Consider the following 23,522-nt stretch of genomic DNA (forward strand, 5'->3'; position numbering starts at 1 on the left):
GTTAATACATGATAAAAATTAGCAATTCATTGTTACACTACACATTTTAAATTTGTTATAATTCTTTACAACTACATATAATGCATTACAACACACATTATGAAGAATAATGCGTTTTACCCTTTAATAACTCTTTATAATGTATTATACATACATGCTTCAATGAAAGTAATTCCCAAATTTCGAATGAAGATGGCACATCCAGCACAAGTAAATACAAAATAAAGTTTTATTGCAGCTTGTTCTCACTTGTGTTTGAAAAAACTAATTACTGAAAGTAAAAGGGATTAGTCTTCATTTATAAGTCATTTGAATCACAACTCTGTATAAAATAACATGTCAAATTTATGTAAAAATTCATGTAAAATCAAAATTCTGATTTGTTAAAATGAGTAAGATTTTTTTTATATATTAACAACTATTAATTATGATCCACGAGAAAGACAACGGAGCTCAGAATTATAAAATTGTGGTGTGTCATTCAAAAAAGAATGCTTTGATTTCTCTCTCATCCAGAGACAACCTCTACATCCACTAGAATAGTCTTTGTGCCTCTAACTCAGTCATCTCATTGAAGCCTTAATAAAAACTGAGGTTCAAATAAATGTTTTATTGTCCATCTCACAGTAAAATGAAAATGATTGATGCTGCGAATCCCTTAAAATAATCAAGCAATCTTTATTAATATGTAATAAAATAATAAACTGAAAAGTAGAGTTATTGTCTTAACATAATATTGCAATGACAACACGGTTGTTTCTAATTAAATATCTCCATTTACACATTTATTATAAGAGGTTCCCTGCCCCATGCATCTCTCATCTAAGAGGTCCTTGCCGCGAAAAACGAAGACCCCTGGGCTAAATAGGTACTTTAGGTTTTTTGAGTGACGTCATTAGTAATAATTACATTTTGAGGTAACATACCCCATGTGGGGGTAATGACTGTCTGAAAGTAAACATTAAGAATTACTTTTCATTTAGAAGTCATTTGTAATGTAGGCCTACTTGCATCACAACTCTGTCAGCCTATGCAAATTAAGTTCCAAGCTCCAGGCAGCTTTTATAGAGAAGTTAGTAACATAGCCTACAACTTTTTTTAGATAAGCATATACAGCGGGGAAAATAAGTATTTGACACATCAGCATTTTTCTCAGTAAGGGGATTTCTAAGTGGGCTATTGACACAAAATTTCCACCAGATGTAGCCATCAAGCCAAATATTGAATTCATACAAAGAAATCAGAACATTTAAGTATACAAGTTCAATAATAATAAATAAAGTGAAATGACACAGGGAATAAGTATTGAACACACTTTAATTAATACTTTGTAGAAAAGCCTTTGTTGGTGGTTACAGCTTCTAGACGCCTCTTGTATGGAGAGACCAGTCGTCTGCATTGCTCAGGAGTGATTCTGGCCCATTCTTCCACACAAATGGTCTTTAAATCTTGAAGGTTCCTTGGGCCTCTTTTATGAACTTTGATCTTCAGTTCTCTCCATTAGATTTTCTATGGGATTTAGGTCAGGTGATTGACTGGGCCATTCAAGCAGCTTGATTTTCTTTCTTTGAAACCACTTCATTGTGTCCTTGGCCTTGTGTTTGGGATCATTGTCTTGCTGAAATGTCCACCCTCTTTTCATTTTGAGCTTTCGGGTAGATGGCAGCAGATTTTTATCCAGAATGTCTCGGTACATTTCTCCATTCATCCTGCCTTCAATAATATGAAGTCTGCCGGTACCCCTTGCTGAAAAGCAGCCCCAAACCATGATGCTTCCACCCCAAACTTAACTGTTGGAATGGTGTTCTTGGGGTGGTGGGCAGTGCCATTTCTTCTCCAAACATGGTGTGTAGAATGACTGCCAAAAATTTCAATTTTGCTGTCATCTGACCATACTATAGTCTCCCAATAATCCACAGGCTTCTCCACATGCTCTTTTGCAAACCGAGCCTCAACATGCTTTTTGTTCAGCAATGGAGTCTTGCGTGGTGAGCGTGCACGTATGCCATGGCGGTTCAGTGCACTGCTTATAGTTTTCTTTGAAACAACAGTACCTGCTGATGCAAGGTCTTCCTGAAGTTCTGGCCGAGTGGTTATTGGCTCTTGGAGAACTCTCATGCTTTTCAACGATAGATTGAGAAGATCTACAGAGAGTTCTTTGCTTCCACCCATCATGAAGTCTTTCCTGTGTGCCTCCTAGGTAATGAGAAGCCTTTATAGGCCATCAATTACGACTAAAGCAGCTGATATCAATTAGTACTGATAGGGGTGCAGGGTTTCTCTCTCAATACTGACAGATTTCAGGTGATCTCATGGCTTTCTATGCCATTTTGAACCTTCTTACCTTCATGTGTTCAATACTTATTCCCTGTGTCACTTCACTTTATTTATTATTACTGAACTTGATCAATCGAGCATGGATCAATGAAACGACACTCTAGTTGAACTACTTTGAATTGCTTCTTGTTACAATGTGTAGATTTATTACATACGGTATGTTCACTAAACACTAAGGCCCAGTTTTACAGACAAGGCTTAGCTTAAGACAGGACTATTAGTTAAATTAGGATATTAAAGTTGCCTTTATTAAAATGCCTGGGATAAAAACATTACTGGTGTGCATGTTGAGACACAACAATGGCAATTACATATCTTTAGATATGCTGGGCAATTATTTTCCGTTAAGACAGCTCACATTTTCATTTAAGTCTGGGACTAGTCTTAAGCCTTGTCTTTGAAACCGGGCATCAGCAAAGTTCATGGATTTAAATCCGAGAGAAAAACATATAATCAATTTTATCGCGATGTTTGGTGCTTTGGATAAAAGTGCACATGAGTTCTCACAGGAAAAACACATAATGATAAGAAACATGTCGGCTAACATTCTTAACAAACGCACATAAACTATTTTATGAGAGAACGAGACTCGTATTTAAAAGCAAAACAAGAGGCAGCCAAAAACGTGCTGAAAGCTTCATATATTTAAATTACAACATACAAAAACTATATCACAGTATATGAACCTTTAAGATGTATTAAAAACAAACTAATAAAGGCTTCTTGATAAAAAACTTTTATAATTCATTTATGGTGACACTCAGCCCTCTAACAAAGGCGGACTCCTACAATCTTTAACCAAAAGCTGGACAACAGACAGGCAATCGGCCTCAACGTTCATAAATGCATTGTTATCTCTGGATCTTGGCTACTGAAAGGAAACAGATAAAAAGTCATACAAAAACAGTTAAAAAGTGCAAAAATAGCTTATTAATACCCCAGGGGGTGTGATAATATGTTGACAGCAATAAGCTACATTATTAAAAATGCCTGAAATTGTGTTGAAACAGAGTGCAAGGCAGGGCTCTGTGAGCTGTGAAAGTGAGATTCTTGGCATTTTCGGCTTTATCCTCTTTCAAAAAACAGAATGACAAATCGGCTTTGAACTTGGACAGCACAGTAACTCACACATTTACTGTAAAAGTTACTTTCGGAAAGCACCAGGTAATAAATAGCCGTGTAAAAACATCTCTTGAGATTTCATTATGTTTCAAATAAAGCACAATATTCAGGTTGTCAACTGCACAATTTACAACAGTGTAGATCATATAAAAAAAAATCTGGATTCATAAAATTATAATGGCACCTCCGTTCTGTAAAAGATGGGTAAAACAGCGCCCTGAATTCAGTCAAATAAATTAATGCAATTCATAAAATGGAGATAACAAATAATCGTATTTTTACGAACAATTAAAAAAAATTATTAAGGAGACGAGCTACTGCTTCCTGTGCCAATTTATCCGGGTACCATGTGGTAACATCTGTACAAAGATTATGAACTATGAACGCCCTGCATCGACTCCACACCCATACCAGAAAAACGTAACATGCTGGATGAACGACAGCTTGTAGGGGTCTATAGGAAGTGGTCAAACCCCTTCAGGCTTCTGACCCCCTGCAATCTGAACGCTGTTGACATAAACAGGGTATGCTAGAGTCTGCTGGATGGGTGCTGGTGGTTTCGGATGAAGGTCGCGTCATTGCCGGCTACTCCATGATGGCTCGATAGATGACGGGCTCGATGTAGTCCCCTCTGTATCTGGAGTTAATCACTCTCTGCCTCTTGCTTTCCTGAACCTTCTTCTCTCCAAACATCTCGTCGAAGCGCATGTCCGAGGCCTTGGACTGAATCACATGCACTCACAAATCAGCACTCAGACTATTTTAAATATCGAATTGATTGACAAACTCTGATATGGAGCTCACCAGACGAGACTTGACCCTCTTGGGAAGTTCCTCGTCCAGAGTGTAGACGTCTTCTCTCTTTGCTGTGAGCTGCGATCCATCCTCAAACTCCACCTGAGAAGGTACAAGATACCTTTTAGAAAGGGAGGATTAACTGGATAATAACACAGTGACAATAACACGCAAGTTTGAATATTTACCTGGTACATCTGTATGACATGTGCTGCCACGAATTTGGCTCCATAAACAAGGCCATCGGTCCATCTGACCTGAACCACTTCCCCCTGCGGAGGTGGACCAAGCTGAGCGCAGTCCCGGTTCTACAATAAAACAGCAAAGATCATCCAACTTCTTGAGTAATGTACTACTTCATTATCAGAAATAGCGTGATTCACCGCATTCTAACAAAAAAGCTAACTATCAAAGGACAGTTCAACCTGAAAAATACCAAAAAGGTTTTGAGATGCCTTCTGAAGCCTATATGACATTATTAAAGGGTTTAATAAGACAAGAGAAATCTCTTTAGCCCTCTCACCACAATGTCTACTGGGAAAAGGTTATCGCTGAAGGATCCGTCATCAAAGTTGACCTCATAAAACGTCTCTTTTGTCAGCTGTATCACTTCACACTGATAGTAACGGCCGTTTTTGTGTTTGCAGATGACCTTTTGACCCACGCTGAGCTCGGCTCTCAGAGCTGCTGCGTTTCGCTACGGACAGAAGAAGAGAGAATATTTGCCGTAGTTCAACACCAAGGTCATTGTTTAACCACATGTATTCATTGGCGCTCAAACCGAAGTGCGAGTATGAAAATATGAGGTCATAATCAATACTTTATTCTCGGTGAAAACAGGAGGTCAGTTTTATTCCAATTTAATGCAGTGTGAAAGTGAACCAAGTGTTTACATCAGTTAAAGCAGAAGCTCTGAACGCTTTCTAAAGTTTCCAAACCTCTGACTGTACTGGGCCTTTGTGCCGGCAGCAGGTGACGTAGACGATGAACGGCCAGTCGTCCGGGTGCATGATTACACCTGCAGCCTGCGCGCAAGTGGGGTGATAGGATGTGGGACATCGACCGTGAGAGCACTGCACGCAGCATCCTGACGTTTTCTTCATGCGCCGTTTGCAGTAATAGCATTTCTGCAAACGCAGGATGTCAGTTCAGGGGAAATGAGAAGTGGGTGCAGATTTAAATAACACTATAGGAGTTTCGTAAATTACCATAGGCTCTATGCTTAGTGTATTTAGTATTGCCTTCAATGAAACAAATTTTTTTTACATAGAAACATTTGGTGGTTTTCAGTTTAAAACGTTTTTAAACGCACTTGTTGTGTTGGAAGTTTTAGAAAGAAGTGAAATCTTCAAACAGAAACGGGTAACTGTGTAAAGGTCACCCACTACACACGGTTCTCTGGAGATTATACTCACCAGTTTAAATCTCTGTAAGGGAATGCCGCTGAGATCCACAGGAGAACGTTCTGTGATGTTGACAAAGCGCGCTTCAAGCACGGCCACTGTGCACAGCACATGAACCCACCTGCACAAGGACACACATTGGTTCATGTTAGAAACTTGGGGTGGTAGTATATGGAAATTTTACATTAGCATAACAACTACAATTATTTTGAGGGTTCAATACAAACTTATAAATCATATGGATTCATCAAAATGGTATAGAAATATTTATTATTAGCTGCAAGAAGTTGTTTAAGATCTATATAATAATATAGTTTTGTTTTTCAGTTTTATTAATACTTTGAATTAGCCATTATTTTGATTTTTTTTTAATAATTTTGGTAAATATTGTAGCAATTTATGCTTTTAACAAATAACTCTAATTTATTTATGTTTAATAACCTTGTGGATTGCAAATATAACCTTTGATGGTCGTGTCTAGTTCTATTCTTTGTTCCTCTTTTTAAAACATGTCATTGCTTTACTGAGAACAAAATCTGATCACTTTGCTTGTAACATTTATAAAAAGCAAATAATATCTACAGAGATCTGATCAGAGAACACTGCTTGTGTTGTATCACTGCTGACATCTGGTGGACCTCTGGATTACTTACTTGCCATTATTGGCTCGGTGTAAAGCTCCTCCTCTCAAAGAACACAAACAGCAACTCTGAAAATCAACAAAACACAATGACATCAGAAATAAGATAACTCTCAAGTTACTATGTATTTAACACAGGTCTACACCGGACACTTGGGTGATATTTTATTATCTAATGGAAAGACAAAAATGTATTCTCAAGAAAAGGTTTCTGGTTGACAGACATGTTCTGCTCATGTGTTGAGCTACTGAGTAATTTCATCGAAGGTTCATCCGAAAACTGAAGCTGAAACCACACACTTTCACAGTATGAGTACTCACCTCTGAGAGAGCATTAGCTTTACAGCGGGCGCATTTCCAATCTTTTGTGACTCTTACTTGAGGCACACCGTAACAACCTAAAGAGAACACACCACTTTGATGAGAACATGAGTTATGGTAGAAAAAGCATCCTGATAACCGTTAGGTTTATTTGAACAAACTTAGTTTCCTCTTCACAAACAATCCATTGGACTGATAAGTAAAGTTTTTTTTTTCTCTCAAGATTTGTTGATAAAATACTAAAAGCACCTAAAACTCAAGCTCATTGAAATCTTAATGAACCTTTCAAACTTTGACAAACTTGTTTAGTTAAGCATAAAGCCAGCCAAACGATTGAGCTTGCTTATTTAAAAAAAAATCTCTTGCAATAAAATATGCATAGTTCTGAGTCTCACTGGTGTGCACACGGACGCTGCAGTGCGAGCAGCTGATGAGCAGGCTGGTTCCGTCTGCGTCCAGGTGAGGTGTGGACAGGTGCACGCCTGCGTTATCCTCTGTGGTGGTGCTGAAACACATCTCTGGAATCAGAGGTTTGGTTCTCATTTGACCTCCACGCAACACCACGGCTGACTCGCTGTCGCCCCCTTCAGACTAGACACAAAATCCACAAACAGGGTTTGTAGTGGATAACACAGGAAGTATTGGGCATGTAAATTGCAGCAACAGGACAGAAATAAACACAGATTTGTTGGTGACGGGCTGACGGCATTGTTATTTGAATATACTGAAACCATTGATTTAGAAACATCTGATGATTAGGGCTGTTAATGAAATAAAATCACGTCATCAAACTCAACATTTATAAAACTTTATCACTTTACATCATCCATAAACGTGATTTCTCATTTACATCTGATTGATTATTAGTTGTGGAGTTGAAGAGGACAGTTCCCATTATTCTACCCTCCTTCGCAGCATCATCAAGCTTGTTTTGAACATATCTGTTTTGAATGTGCGCCCTCTTGTGGCGGATTTTACAAATTGCGTCTTTAATTGCATCCAGAATAATATATTTTGTTTAAATAATGTGCGCACTGCATATATTTATTTTGTACAATTTTTAAATAAATTATACATAAACATATTAAACATGCACAGTGCACGACATATTTGTTTTTGTTTTTTCTGGATGGATTCATCGTGATTAATCGTTGAACAGCCCCTCATTGATGCATGAACAATTAAAGGGATAGTTTACCCCAAACTAAAAATTCTGTCATCATTTACTCACCCTTTTGTCATTTCAAATGTGTACAACTTTTTTTCTTCCACAGAACACAAAAGAAGATATTTTGAAAAATGTTGTTAGCTGGACCCCTTTCACTTGCATTGGTTTTGTGTCCATACCATAGAAGTGAATGGGTGTCAGTGCTGTTCGGTTACCAACTTTCTTCAAAATATCATCTTTGTGTTCTCGATAAAAGAAAGTCATAAAGGTTTGAAATGAATAGAGTGAGTAAATGATGACAGAATTTTCATTCTTTTTATTTTTCTTGATGCAGAATAAAAGAAAACAAAGCATTTCCTTTATGTGTTTTACATCATTTGTGCATGAAAATAATATTAAAAATAAGTAAATATATCATAATACTGGTTCACTCTGACATTTTGACTCACCCGCTGGTGTGCTTGGAACAGCATGCACACTGCACAGTAGGGGGGCACCAGCCCCATCTTTCTGTTGTACTCTCGCTCTCTCTCTAGATTAAAAGGTTTGTTTTGCCACAGGTGGGTCAGAGGTCGAGCCCAGGCCTCTCCGTCCAGACCGTCCTCCTCTGATGCTGATGGCTCCTGTAGCTCTACACAAGAAACAATAAACACATAGGTGCAGAACATATACAGACTCAGATCCAATGTTGAGGAAATAAATGACTGTCACGAATGTGAATTCTGTGAAACAGATCAATATAAGGTATATGTCCAATGTCACGGGACTAAAAAGGTCTCGTTATATCCGCTTGTTGGAAAAGTGTATTAACAGTATCAACTATCAGTGATATCTATGACTCTAGCTAGCTGTTTCCATAGTTAGGCATTTTGTGCTATTTTAATATTGAAATGTCTGTGAGAAGAAAAATAAATAAACTTTTATATATATATCAATCTGTTTATGTGATGGGCATCGATTTTGATAATCTTTGGTAGATAATATAACCGCTCTTTATGTTATGAAGCGCATATGCGTGTGATGTTTTGCATAAAGCCTACTGGATTGCTTGGATTTTCATTTAAATATACTGTGGCAAGTGTTGAGATAGATTATACCTGTATAGCTGGGTCCTGGAACAAGAGTTTTGGAGACCCTGATCTAATAAACTAAAGCCAGAATACACAGAAAAAATGATCAAGACAAGCATCTGACCTTCATCACTGATGATGTCCTTCATTAAAGGGTGATGTCTAGGTAGTCTGGGGATTCTGGTTCGAGATGTCTTCTGTAAAACCACACACATGCAGTGTCAGACTAAAGAAGCATGTGTCAAATCTACAGACCCTCAATGTAAAAATGCTAAAAAAGTGCATAACTTTCCACACATACCTTAGTGTCTTCCTGAGACTCGCTATCCGAATCACTGTCTCGTTCCCTCTCATGCCTGATGCGTGGTTCAAGCTCACTGTAATCTCCTTTAGCGTAGCTGTGAACGTGTAGCACCTCAGCCGGACTCAGAGTCCTCTGGAAGATATGCTGGACTTCAGACTGGTTCACCTGACCGCTGCCTGCAGACACGGAGCTACTCTGTGACTCCGAAAGCTCCGTGGCCTTTGCGTTTACAGTGATGTTGTTTGGTTTTGTTGTGACATCACAAGTGAGGGCGGTGCTAGTGTCGGGCTCGCACTCGGGGCTGACCAGGTTGTTGCTGGGTTCTAGGGTAACATTATCCATGTGGGCGGAGCTAATGGAAAGCTCTTGATTAGGGCTGACAGTGCTGTTGCTGGGATCTGTGGTGACATCATTAACCTGGGCGAAGCTTAAGTCAGACTCACATTTAGTGCTGACGGTGCTGCTGTCGAGTTCTGTAGTGTCGTCAGAGGTGTGTGTGGAGCTGACGCCTGGCTCGTGTATAGGGCTGATTGTGCTGTTGCCAGGTTCGGTGGTGATGTCACAGATGTGGGCGGGGTTAAGACTTGTTTCATCAGTGCTGATAGTGTTTGAAATACAGTTGCCAGGTTCTGTGATGGAGGTGGTAATGCTGGGCTCACAGCGGATGGTGCTGCTGCCTGGTTCAGTGGTGACATCACAGAAGTGGGCAGAGTTATTTGTGGTTTCAGGCTTAGGGTTGATAGTGATGTCGCTGGGTTCAGGGATGACATCACAGATGTGGGCGGAGTTATTGGTGGTTTCCTGCTTAGGGTTGATAGTGATGTCGCTGGGTTCAGGGATGACATCACAGAAGTGGGCAGAGTTATTTGTGGTTTCAGGCTTAGGGTTGATAGTGATGTCGCTGGGTTCAGGGATGACATCACAGAAGTGGGCAGAGTTATTTGTGGTTTCAGGCTTAGGGTTGATAGTGATGTCGCTGGGTTCAGGGATGACATCACAGATGTGGGCGGAGTTATTGGTGGTTTCCTGCTTAGGGTTGATAGTGATGTCGCTGGGTTCAGGGATGACATCACAGATGTGGGTAGAGCTACTGGTGGTTTCCTGCTTAGAGGTGATAGTGATGTCACTGGGTTCAGGGATGACATCACATACTTGGGCGGATTTATTGGTGGTTTCCTGCTTAGGGGTGATAGTGATGTCGCTGGGTTCAGGGATGACATCACAGATGTGGGCGGAGTTATTGGTGGTTTCCTGCTTAGGGTTGATAGTGATGTCGCTGGGTTCAGGGATGACATCACAGATGTGGGCGGAGTTATTGGTGGTTTCCTGCTTAGGGTTGACAGTGATGTCGCTGGGTTCAGGGATGACATTACAGATGTGGGCGGAGTTATTGCTGGTTTCATGCTTAGGGTTGATAGTGATGTCGCTGGGTTCAGGGATGATGTCGCTGGGTTCAGGGATGATGTCGCTGGGTTCAGGGAAGACATCACAGACGTGGGCAGAGTTATTGCTGGTTTCATGCTTAGGGTTGATAGTGATGTCGCTGGGTTCAGGGATGACATCACAGACGTGGGCGGAATTATTGCTAGTTTCGTGCTTAGGGATGATAGTGATGTCGCTGGGTTCAGGGGTGACATCACACATGTGGGTGGAGTTATTGCTGGTTTCATGCTTAGGGCTGATAGTGCTGTCTCTGGGTTCAGGAATGACATCATAGATGTGGGTGGAGTTAATGCTAGACTGAGCAGGAATATCTGCAAGATGATGTTCTGCTGTGATGTCAGAGGAACATGAATGGGGTGTGATGTCACTGGGTTCAACATCAGCGAGCTCCATGTTGACATCACCGTTCTGAGTGAAGTCATCAGGTTTGGTTTGGATGTTGCAGCTTTGAGTGACAGCATCTGACTGAGTGGTGACATCACTGCCCTGAGCCGTGACATCACTGATGCTATTGGATTGTGAAGATGAGGTGACATCACTGGGTTCAAAAGGAGTGACATCATCTTCTTGAGCCTGAGCTGTGATGTCACTGCTGGAGGTGGGATGTGGCTGCTGGCTTGATGGAGAAACCTCTTCCTCTGTGTGAGGGGAAGGGGCTTGATTATCCTCCTGGTTTGGAGAGGGAGTGTCTGTCTGCATGGTTTCCTCAACCTTCTCTTCACCTGCTCATAACAAAACATTTATGGCATTTCATATCATTTAAGAAAACGTACAGCGTTAATAATTTATATGAGGCTCTTTACCTGGATCAGCAGAGATGGATTGTTCTTGGCAGGCATCTGTCTCAGCTTCGCTCAATTTTGACTTCTTCTTCTCTACATCCCCCTCTTCTCGAACCTGATCGTCATCTTGTCCTTCAGCATCATGAGGACGCTTCTTCCCCACAATCTGCTTTGGACAGCTGCAGCATGACATCATAGGGATTAAAAGAAATGTCCTCATAAATAGTACGATAATATTTAGTAAATGAAAATGAACATGCCTGTTGTTCAGCTCAGAGGTGCTGCTTGGTTCTTCAACACAAACAGCCTTCGTCTCATCTGTCTCCAGCTGTCCATCAACAGCTTCTTTCTTCTCTTCAGCGTTTGCGTTCGTCTCCTCTTCATGTTTCAGCTCTCCAGTCTTCTCCGCTTCTGCTCCGCTGCTGTCTCCGAGCTCTTCTGTCAGGACCTCGCTCCTCTCTTCCGTCTGCTCTGCTTCCACTGGTATGTGCTTTGTGTGATCGATGGGCGCATTGTCCTTTCCTGCTTTCCAGAGTTTGTAACGTTCTGGCTGAAACTTGCGAACAAACAAGTCCATTGATATCTTCACCATGTCCTTCCGGCAAGAACACTGAAAGAGGCATCAACAACACAACAAGTTTTTGTAATCATTTCTTTATTTTTCAATAAAAAGACAAATATGGGAGTGGATGGCACTTCCGTATGTAAAGATAAACATACTAATGTTGCCTGTTTGCCATAATCAATCCAGCGCGGGGTGGCAAAGTTGGTTGACTCTGCGCAGTTGAATCCATGATTAAACCCTGCGTGATATCCATAAGGGAAGGTCACGATGAACTGGCCAGCTTCATGAGTCACCTGATGTGTTCAACAGATCAAATATTAATAATACGTTTAGGCACAATGCGATGCTTTTTATAAATATAAAGAAACAAACCTTGTCAAAGGGAATGCCATACTTCCTCAGAATCGATGGTGAAATTAAAGTCATTTTGTGTCGTAAGAAGGCTTCGCAACTCTGAGCGCTTCCAGGAAAAAATCCTGCATGAATGAAGAAATGTGATGACTTAAAGTGCTGATGAAGAAGAACCGTAAGAAGGCCTACAGGATATTACTGTACCTTTAGCAAGACGCTCCAATCTCTTCCCATGCTCCGGAGGCACAGAATACCTGCACAAGAGTTTGTTTTAATTCAAGACAAAGTGGTAATGTCTTTAAATCTCTTTACATTACACATGTGCTGTGTCTGTACCATGACTTGGGTTCTCCGAAGTGAAGGTAGTTGATGCTGTAGAGATCCATGTCCTCGGTGTGCCAGGCAAACGTACTCTTCCACATGCCGAAATAAAGATACGGAGTGTTTACTCCTTTTATTGTGACCCCACTTTCTCTCTCCACAGTGTCCAAAATAGTGTTTAGATTACCAATATTCCACTCCGTGACATCCTATCAGGAGAAAAATGTAATGTTTGTGTTGCAGAAGTTTGAGAACAAAGCAATATTGAAAAATATTGTTTAGAAGAAAAATTTGAAGGAATCGTTAACCCCAATAATACAAATTCTACAATAATTTGCTCACCCTCATATCATTCCAAAACTGTATGACTTTCTTCCTTTAAACACGTAAACTGACACAGTACAGAAAGTCCACGCTGCTGTTTATGATGTGAAGAAAGTGACCAGGTGCTGGCAAACTATTCCACACAACTTATACAATATATTTTAATAATTTCTCACAAACTGTTATATGTAAACAGAAGCGATGCTAAAAGCGGTTTTAGGCCATGTTCACACTTGACTTAATTTTTTGAAGCTGGTAGCGGCATCTGTTTTACATTAGAATCCTATGGATGGAGTAAACCTCATAAAAAAAGTCCTGAGCGCATTTTAAATGCCAGCGTCTTTTTCTGCAGCTCAGAGCATTTTCAGAGGTTGAAAAAGTTCAACTTTTAAGAAATAAACGCCCTACGTCAAGCACCTTTTTCACAGCTAACCAATGACAGAGACCCGTTGTTTCCATAATAACATGTTAGTAACATGACTGGTTGAGAAGGCTCAAGCTCAAAAAATAAAACAGAAGCCGAAATGCCCTTTGGAGCATATATGATAACTTTCAATAACTTTTGATTGCATTTCTAGCAAGAAATTTGTATTGTAGTTTTTAATTAAGTGATTGGTTATTGCAAAGACTTCCGTTACGCCTTCTATGAAGCTTGTCGCTCTAAGCTGCCTTCGTGGACAACTGATATCTTTGAACATTGCCGGCTGCTATTTGTAGCCACAACATGGCAAGCGGGTTTTATTACTAAAAAAGAGCCATTGTCAACTTTTTCTTTTCAAAAAAATAAGTCAAGTGAGAACACATCCTTAATGTGCTCTTTTGTGTTTTCTGAACGCTGACAGCTCCTGGTCACTGTATGTTTTCAATGTATAGAAAACAGTGTCAACAATCTGCTTGGAAACATTGTTTTCAATGGAAGAAAGTTGTATGGTTTAGAACAGTGGGGCGCAGAGGTACTGCAGGTGGGGCGTGACGGCTCCCCGAAACCCCAACCTCTGGATCTCGATGGTGAATGCACGAGGTACGCGATGCAAATTTACAGAGGGCAATGTTCCGTCTGAAGCTGCACGCATGAGGGGTCGCACAAAAACAATATAACAACAAAGTAGACAAACGTCCACTCAGGTAGCAGCTGCAATTACCTCTACATCATCTTAAGAAACAGGAAGATCATGTAAGAATGTTTGTCTTTCAGACTGTAATTTTAGAATAAGCGCAAGTCTCTCTCTCCCTCCTGATGAGTTCAGAGTGTGCGTGAAGGGAGTGGCATGTAAATAAAGGGCCTTTTCATTTATTTCTGAACTTGGACAGCTGTTTAAAGCTGTTGACAGTTATTAAAGATGTAAAGAGCTATTTCTGACAGGCAAATGACACAACAACACGTCTGTATCATAAACGGAGTATAAACTCTCGCTTGTGTTAAAATCATGAAACACCCAACGTTCTCATGATCTGGCAGATTAATCTGTTTGGACTAATGCCCAAAACACTACAATTTTGTAATGGTTTTAATGCAAAAAGCCAATGGTTCACAATGGTACTTTAATGGAAACCATCCATTTCTGTGATGGTTTCTTTTGTTTTTTGCAGGGTTGTTACATTTATAATCTGTCATATACAGGTATTTCTGCTTCTTTATATAGTTATAAATCTAACATATTTTATACGTTATCTTATCTATGCTCAATGTACAGTAGGGGGGCGCCAGTTCTTAAAAAGGGATTACAGGGGGGCGCGACCATGAAAAGTTTGAGAACCACTGCTTTAGAATATAAATAAATGAGTGATTAACCCTTTTAAACAATAGGCAAACAGCAAGTAAGATAACTCACTGGATCATAGAGGGTTCCGCTAACATCCGCCCCATATAACGGAGGGTTGAAAGTTAAATTCTTCCAATATTTCCTCTCCAGCTCATCAAAATCAGCGTATCTGGGATTACAGAATCTACAATGCAGAAGTCAGAGAAAGGTTAAGTTACACGGTGAGAACCAGGAACATTTGTTTAGTAAAAAGGCTTTACATGTATCCAAAGAAAACAAAACAGAATATTTTGACTACCCAATTTATCAATACAAGCATTCCATGGGAAGTGAAGTTAAAAACATATACGACTTTATCAGGCTTTGCTCCTCACTTGTCTGTGTTGGCGGTTTTGCGAAACTCGCGGACCGTCATCGGTTTCTTCTGGATGTTGTACTGAGTGAAGAGACCCGACTGGCCAGTGACAACCTGCTGAATAGGGGCGGGAATCACCAAATCGTCAATGTCGTCATACGTGTGTCTGGGCTTCCAATCTTTCGGTGGCACCACCTACGACAAAGACACAAGAATACAACTTGCTGAAGTGACAATCTCACAACAATAGCTGAACGAACATGGCAGAAAATTTAAACAAGGATGCACTAACCTTTGCCATTCCTGCTCTGTGAGCTCCCTGTGACTCCATATATGCGATGTATCTGTTGAAGTCTTTGAACTCCTCTTTTGTTGGATGAAAGGTCATGATCCTGGTGACAGGACTCTGAGAGCTCTGAGAGACAGAGTCTGAAGCCATTCTGCCTTCTGGACTGAATGAGGGAGAATACTTTTTAGCAACAAAGACATAAATCCATTACATAATAGTTCATGATTTTCAAAAATGTTTTTCAAATAAACAGGCAAAAAAGTTTGTAAAATAAATTTAAGTTACATAGAAATATTAAAAGGTGCAATTCGCAACTTTTGCCTCTTTATTGCCATCTATGTTTAAATCATCAAACTGCATGTAAATATGTGTCTGTTTACGTGGGTCAAAAAAACAACTGACTAAAAATCCACAGCCACACTCCCAAAACTTAAATTATAGACCATAATACTATAAAAACTGACTGTTGTGAATTTGTTGATAGTAAGGGGAGTTTTTTTAAAGGACAGTTCTTTTATGTATTTTTTTATATTTTTGATTGAACGTCTGCTTAATGACTAAATGTAAACTTTGAACAGTAAAAATCGTTTAACCCTCATTCATGTTTCATACCTTTGTTCTGGGAAAAGAAAGCATCAAACACTTTCTGTAAAAAAATATTTTACTGTTCCACTACTTTAAAACAAATCTACATATGTTACCAAAAACCTTGTCGATGTTATTAACAAACATTTATGATATTTTAACATATAGTTCAGCCCTAGATATAACACACACGCTTTAATATAAGAATAGACAACATCGATAAAAAATGTATATATTCAACAAGTGTCTTGTTGAACAAACTCATTCTCGAACCATTAACTACCAACACAACTACAATTCTAGGACTAGGCATGTTTATTTATAACACTACACTATGGTGATTCTTTACTAAAACATAAGGGAAAAAATAATGAAATAAAATATATTTTACTAAACATAACGTACATAACAATGAAAAAATATAATAGCTGGTATTCGTTCATTTTTAAGGATCCATACATATATAAAATACTATTATAACCTGTTCTGCATATATACATTATAAAACAGTATTATAACCTATAAACCCCCATTATATATGTTTATACATATTTTTATTGACAATCTTAATTTAAATGTATTATACTTTGAGGAATAAATCAAAAGTATTGCATTATTCAAACTCATAGTACACGACAAAATAACATTAAAAGTATATAGAAATAAACTTAATATATATAAAACCAATGTATGTATATATATATATAAAAGCAATGAAATTATAGCCTACACGTTGTAACATGTAAGTCTGTTAAAGTGCATTAAAAAGTGCATTATTATTGAACTTTTGTCCTAATTGTATTATAATATGCATTGATATTGTGTTGTATTATATTGTAGATAGTGAATATTAAAGCACTTGTAAAATCAGACCTGCACTAGCATGCTAACTGACTTAGCCCAATAATAACACGGATCATTCTGAAGGTTTTATCTGACAAATCAAACCCGCATCTCTCATGATGTTCTCATCATATTCCCACTCGGATAATTTAAAGTTCCGATGCAAAAAAATCTGTCACACTCAGTCCCTGAAAACAACAACAAAACAAACATACTGACGGCTAAAGCTGCTGAAATGGCACAAAACTTACAGCTGTCACACAAACACACAACTCAAGTCAACACACAAACACGCAGTCACGTTTATTAAAACGACTCGTTAAAGTTTCCGTCAACGTTGACTGTTTAACTCTTAAATATGAATTATTGATCTGCTCAAAACTTTGATGAGCTGTGATGCTAACTCCTGTAAACACCGACACTCGCGGACTGAACCTACACGAAATCGCATAAAAGCGTCATGGATTCTGTCAAAAGGGCACGATGTCAGTTTACTTACAGGTGTCGATGGGTCGACTGACAGCTGTTGAGTGCACGAAAGCCAAAAACCAGCGCAGAAAAAGACGATTATACAGCAGACATGTCCTCCATTAGAGCTCAGCGCACAGACTGCGCATGCGCAGCAGCACACTGTTTACAAAGATGGAAGAAGGCGTTCCTCTTATCAACTCTCTCCATATGACCCCCGTGGGGCCATATACACGCACAGAACACATATTTATACATATCATACATATTAGTACATACTGGTTTACATCATATTAAATAATATATCGGTTAATACTGCTGTAATAAAAAACTTTCAATAGTGTATGAATGAACTAAAGTAAGACAATTCCCATGGGACCATATAGTTTCAAGTAAATGACAATGACAGTACTGTCTTAGGTATTCCTACTGTACCATACTGATATTGATTCCATTGATAATAGGTATAGAGTGACATATATTTTGCCTGTATAGTAATGAATGAATGTATGGATTTGATTGACAATGAGATTACACATTCAATACATTCCTATGGGGCCTACTACAGTACAAATTGAGTATGCAACTCAATTTATGGCCCTTATACTTATCTTTTGTCATGAACAACCATGTACAGAAAATAAATATGATAGATTATAACGTACAACCCAACTACTGTATATATTGCTCATTAAGATATATATTGTGTATTACTCACTCCATATAATATATATACTAAATACATATAGACAGTATATTACTCGCAAGCATTTTTCATACATCGCTAGCCATGTGTGCACATAGGCATATACAGAAAGCTACTCGTTTTTGTGCATCATTTGCACAGTATGAAAAATACAGTGAAGCTTCAGACTACACCTGTACAGTATTTAAATCAATTTGAGCTCATTTGAATTTGAATCTTTTGATGAATCCTCTCGGTACTTTTTTGCCTAATATTGTCAGTCAATGGCAGTTTCCAGACCACCGATGTGTAATTCAATCATTTGCGGTTCTCCAGAGGTAAACCGAGACATTGATTACCGTCTTCAAATTGATGACCGGATCTAATTATGTGTTAATTAATATGCAGAATAAAAAGCAGCAACTGCGACCTTAGACTAAAGGGAGAACTTGTGTCTAATTTGTGAAATAATTCGCTTTTAGTTTAATTACTTGAAACTTCTCAGATGTAAATAGATGATAATATCACTATACTAGGTGTTCTGAGACAAATGAAATTGAATTTGAATGGAAATAAAATGTTGTCATTTACATCAAACTGCAGTGACTGGTATGTACGCTGGCTCACTTCAGCGGTTGACCACAGGGTTTCTGGCACAACAGCACAAACTGTGGAGGAACAAGCCATCTGCTCGTCAGGAAATGTGAAGAGAGGAGAACACAACAAAGCTAAACAATAAAAATGTACAAAACCCAATTAAGCATTTTATTAACACATATTTCAACATATTTCTCTCCTTTTTTATTAACAAATAGAAAACAGACTGCCTGTACAACAGATAGAACGCTGTTTTGTCTCTATGCGAACACAAAGTGAAATGAACCCCTCCCTGTCCTGGAATTCCATCTTACTTTTTGCGCTCAGGCCATAGGAGGTAAGAAACACTGGAGTATGCTCATATCTTCAGTCCAACGATGTGTGACGCTGCAGGGGATTTATGTGTGTCTGTACGAGCCACAGTGAGAAATGATCAGACCACATAAGGAGTTTTTTTTTCCGTAGGGCATCGATACCCAGGCTCAGCTCTGGTCAAGACTGTTTCACTTCGCTATCTTCCAAACCACATCAGCTTCTAGTCTGCACGGATGACGCACGGCTGAAGCGCCGCCGGACGACTGTGGGGACAGGCTGACCTTTGACCTGGGATGACATGGGACAAAGACTTTGCTGTGGCAGCAGGTACGTTTTCTTTGAGTTCATTAAAATGAAGGGTTTCCAGAAAAAGCGGCCGTTAGCGCAGAACCACGTCGTTTCATTGGTCTATTCAGTTTCTGTCCAGTGAGGTCACTGACTCGGCTGTAAGCATTCCATCTCTTTTGTACTCGATTATATTTTTTTACAAAGTATCAGGAGGTGAAAAGGTTCTTATAAAAAGTTTCCCCCGTCCCACCAAATAAAGATTATAATAATGATTAAAAGTAAGAAATCATCAGCAGCTCGGAATACAGTATTAGTAACCTGGTCATGTGAAAATACATGTCCACATGTGCTAAAAATAACAGAACGAGAATAATAATAAACAAGAAAATAAAACAAACCCCGTAGATATACAATGATTAGTGTAAATTATATAAAATAGTGTACTTTTCGACAGCAATGGCAATAATAATAATAATAGTAATAACAAAGTATGCTGATAATGAAGATCATGATGCAATGGCAGGTTAGGGTAAAACACTCAGCAGGTACAGAGACAGGAGCTGTGCATATATAGAGACCATATTGAAGCGTCTGTTTTAATGAGAGAAAACGGACTGGAGTGAACTTTCAGTAGCATACGTCCTCTCTCTCCCTGTATGTGTCAGTCAGTCTCTCTCTCTCTCTTTCTCTCTCTCTCTCCAGCGGCTGTTTAGGATGAATAGGTAGGATGGCTATGGCTCAGCAGGAAGTGACGTCTTTTTGGTTCTGAGGCATTCTGGGAGTGGTTACGTTGCATAGTGATCAAAGCTGCCTAGGTACTCCAAAGCTGCTCTGTAACACAGCTGATACTGATCCTGAAACACACAACACACACCGTTACGCTCAACGGCGCACACTAAAGGCTTAACACTCATATCATAAACAGGATCCACATCATAGCGTACGTCAAGTAACCGTGTGAAGAATTGAAATATCGCTTTAAAATGGTATTGATTAGCGTGAAAAATGACTGAATTGTCCTTGAAGAGGACAGCAGTGAGATTACCTCCGTCTGTACCATGGCAGGTCTCTGAGTGCGCAGCGTTTTGATGGTGTGGAACATGTCCACCACACCTTCATACCTCATCCGTTCCAGCACGATGCTCAGAGTGATGAACACGCCCGTTCGGCCCACACCAGCACTGAGAGAGTGAGAGAGAGAAAGAGAGAATGCTTAAGCACACATCAAAGTCCCTTTAGAAATGCCGCCGCACTCAGCGGCCATGTTTGCAACCATCTCTGGGAAGCTATTTCAGTATATTAGCTTAAACTCATAATCGCTTGGTAAGGTCAAAATAAAACAACTTATTACATGACGAACTGGAATACTTGATTCTAATTGGCCAGTCGTGACATTCCAAGGTCAGTTATTTCCCCAAAATGACCCGTCAAAACAAATTTTGCACGGTCATCTGAGTCAAAAAATGAACATAAGATCTTAAGTTATTGCTAAAAACATTTACATATAAAAATCCTATATTGGTCGGAGCCGATGGTCGAGTGGTTCGTGGTCCGACAAATGTGCCGGTGCGTCCCGGGCGACCCTAGTTCGAATCCCAGCTCGTGGTCATTTCCCTGAGCCCACCCCCTCTCTCTCATACACTTCGCTTCCTGTCCTCTCTAAAATAACTGTCTGTCAATAAAGGCAAAAACGCCAAAAATAAATCTTTAAAAAAAATACATAATGCAATATTGGATTTAGAGTGTTCAGAGTCTCCAGGACTTTGTCCTCCGTCTCACCTGCAGTGAACAGTAATTGGTCCGTCCTGTCCGAACTGCTCCTTGGTTTTGTGAACTTGGCCAATGAAATCAATAAAGCCCTCTCCTGTCTTTGGCACACCTTGTTCCGGCCAATCGGTGAACTGAAATTGGCGGATCGTCCTAGACTGGCCATCCTGAGAGAGAGAGAGATTTAGAGGTTTAGTGTTTTAAAGCAAAACAAATCGATCTGTAAGCTGCAGTATGATGAAACGAACCCGGGCGTCCGTGACTTTAAACTCCCTTAAGATGTACTGGGGCATGTTGTATTCAGCCATGGGGTCCACGACAAAGTACTGGTAGCGTGCAGATCTTTCAGCAGGCCAGTACTGATGACACTTCTCCTGTGGGACAGAACAACAGGAGTTAAGAAGTTTGTTTTGATCTAAACCCGAATTCAAAAGCTTTGTTTTTTAATATCGTCACTTTGGAAAGAACACTTTGTTTTTTATAATGTAAGTACTATAAAAACAATTTGGTAACACTTTCCTTGAAGCATGTATGTATAATGCATTATAAAGAGTTATTAAACTTGAATTATATGAATTATAATTCTTCAAAATGTGTGTTGTAATGCATTGTATGTAGTTGTAATTTAAATTTAAAATGTGTAGTGTAACAATGAATTGCTAAGTGTTATAATGTATTAAATGTAATAACAATTATTTATAAGACATTGCAATGCTTTAAAACTACTTGTATAATGCATTATACATAAATGCTTCAAGGAAAGTGTTACCAACAATTTCTTTAATTCCTTGAAACCACATGCATGCACCGACAGTAAGAGCAAAACAGTGTCACATTCTCACCCGTCCCATCTCTCTGAGCTTCGTCAGCATCACCACGATGGTGGAATTGTGCTCCCAAAGCATCCTCCAGAAGTCTTCGGTGGTTTCAGCCAGAGGACCCTGCGTTGCTATATAAGCCTTCTGCTGCCTGAATGAACACAAAACATTCCATTTCAAAACACGACCTTTGACACAAACTATGAGGTTTCACTGCCTTAGTGCTGTCTGAAATGGAGTAGTTCCTCTCAGCTGACAGCAGGAGGCACTGCGGCTCCATGATTGAGATGCAACATAACACGACCAAAAAGACAGACATGTGGAGATAAAGCCAGCAGGGGAGAGAGAACACTAGTACAAGATCGAGGAGATGAAGAAAGAGAAGAGTGAGACAGGTGAGATGGAGAGATAGAGAGAGAGAGACTGTCAGTAGCGGTTTACAGTCACATTGGTCTGTGTGAGGACACCAGTAGATGTTTTTAGTGCTCGTGTGATTTCATGCTGTGAGCGCTTCTGTTCGCCGCTGAGGGTTTCTTCAGATAAATAAAGAGAATGCTTCTCTCAGACGGAAAGAAAAAGTGCAGGATTTCTAATCTATCTTCCTCAGCACTTCCTTCATCCTCGATGTGCCTCGTTCACACATATGAGTTTATGACTGCAGTATTGCAGGTCCTCGTTTCTCAGCATTTGGATATTATTTCTGTATGTGGGCGACGTATCAAATAGACACTACAATATCTCACAATAACACTGCTACACTTCTCATTTGCATAAAACACAAATTTTACATCACTGGAAACGCCCACAACAGTCAATCGGCCATGTTAACATATACAGCACAACACATGTCAAGCTGGGAGAATGCATTCATCTTGTGGATGCTGTAAGTCATCATTGTGATCCGGGTGGAGAGAGAGACAGGTAAAGAAAGAGAGAGAGAGAGTGAGAGAGCCATGGTGTGTCTAAAGAAACTCATTTGCTTCATTCAAAGACAGGAAGCACAATCACTGCCCCCTCAAACCCACCACACATGCCATCGAAGCTCATCAGGCTAAAAGCAAGCGAAAGCTCGTCGTCGTCCGTCCTTCATTATAAACAAGATCAGTGCAATTACGCTTCAGTAAGGTAACAGATGCCAGGGAGCTCTTTGATTGGCTGTTAATGTGATTAGGGGCCAATAATGAGTCCAGATTTTCGCCGCACCTCTGCCCTCCGCCTCACATGACCCTTGGGAAGCGGTGGAGGTACAATACCGCAGGACTGGAACTACAGCTTTATTGCATGAAGCCAAATCAAATAATGGATCCCTACTGAGCCGATAATAAAAAGTTAAAAAGTGCTCTTATCCTTTAGGGTGATATATTTTTAAAACTGCTTGTATGGGATTTTTGTTGATGATTGATAGTACGGTAGAGAACTATTTGGAAAGTTGACTCTTTTTAAACAGACCCTAACTCCTCCTGTGAAGCGTATGTATGCACCTGTAACACAAACTGTATGATTGTGTGTGTTTGAGACAGATCTAGCAGTTCACACAGAACATACTCCACATGTCGGGTAAACCCCCACTGAACTGTTCCTCTCCTGTCAGCCAGCGCTGTTTTTCCCCAGCGCTGATAGTGCTTCAGCTATAGACAGTCCTGCCAATAAGTGCAATTTGCCCTGACAACTAGCAGCACAAAGGCGGCAGAGACGCAGAGGGGGACCTCAGAGATGAGCCGTGACTCTGTCACATCCAGCAGGAGGGACACAGACAGAGGGCAGTGACAGAGACACACAGCAGCAGAAGAACACGTGATACTT

The 23,522-nt window shown here is 39.8% G+C and overlaps 2 protein-coding genes across 16 annotated transcripts in view; both read right to left on the reverse strand.

Annotated features, from left to right (window-relative positions):
* Positions 1–2,963: 2,963 nt before the first annotated feature.
* On the reverse strand, positions 2,964–17,396 carry kdm4aa (lysine (K)-specific demethylase 4A, genome duplicate a). Its single transcript, XM_056750411.1, has 22 exons — positions 17,281–17,396; positions 15,357–15,516; positions 15,084–15,259; positions 14,779–14,893; positions 12,638–12,831; positions 12,506–12,555; positions 12,323–12,426; positions 12,106–12,243; positions 11,646–11,995; positions 11,407–11,564; positions 9,158–11,325; positions 8,981–9,053; positions 8,236–8,417; positions 7,014–7,209; positions 6,619–6,695; positions 6,311–6,366; positions 5,670–5,778; positions 5,193–5,381; positions 4,778–4,951; positions 4,443–4,562; positions 4,264–4,356; positions 2,964–4,182 (listed from the first exon to the last, which is right to left on the reverse strand). The coding sequence occupies exons 2-22, from the start codon at positions 15,501–15,503 to the stop codon at positions 4,045–4,047; spliced, it is 5,007 nt and encodes a 1,668-aa protein (XP_056606389.1). The 5' UTR covers positions 15,504–15,516; positions 17,281–17,396; the 3' UTR covers positions 2,964–4,044.
* A 1,282-nt stretch (positions 17,397–18,678) lies between these two features.
* Positions 18,679–23,522, reverse strand: part of ptprfa (protein tyrosine phosphatase receptor type Fa) — a 167,804-nt gene continuing 162,960 nt past the window's right edge. For all 15 annotated transcript variants that reach the window (XM_056750937.1, XM_056750946.1, XM_056750949.1 and 12 more), the window contains 5 exons: positions 21,744–21,870; positions 21,150–21,275; positions 20,914–21,068; positions 20,180–20,315; positions 18,679–19,988 (listed from right to left, as the gene is read on the reverse strand). In XM_056750937.1, the coding sequence (XP_056606915.1) occupies positions 19,920–19,988; positions 20,180–20,315; positions 20,914–21,068; positions 21,150–21,275; positions 21,744–21,870 (613 nt within the window). In that variant the 3' untranslated portion in view covers positions 18,679–19,919. The remainder of the gene's footprint in view (positions 19,989–20,179; positions 20,316–20,913; positions 21,069–21,149; positions 21,276–21,743; positions 21,871–23,522) is intronic.

This window comes from Triplophysa dalaica, chromosome 6 (genome assembly GCF_015846415.1).
Source record: "Triplophysa dalaica isolate WHDGS20190420 chromosome 6, ASM1584641v1, whole genome shotgun sequence".
In the NCBI taxonomy this organism is placed as follows: domain Eukaryota; kingdom Metazoa; phylum Chordata; class Actinopteri; order Cypriniformes; family Nemacheilidae; genus Triplophysa; species Triplophysa dalaica.

Bases quoted from the DNA above. Each gene is read 5' to 3' on its own strand.
- kdm4aa (XM_056750411.1), bottom strand. From the start codon at position 15,503: ATGGCTTCAGACTCTGTCTCTCAGAGCTCTCAGAGTCCTGTCACCAGG. The intron at 15,260-15,356 runs GTTAGTGCATCC...TCTTTGTCGTAG, and splicing joins ACAGAGCAGGAATGGCAAAG to GTGGTGCCACCGAAAGATTG. The intron at 6,696-7,013 runs GTGAGACTCAGA...TGTTCTCTTTAG, and splicing joins CAGCGTCCGTGTGCACACCA to GTTGTTACGGTGTGCCTCAA.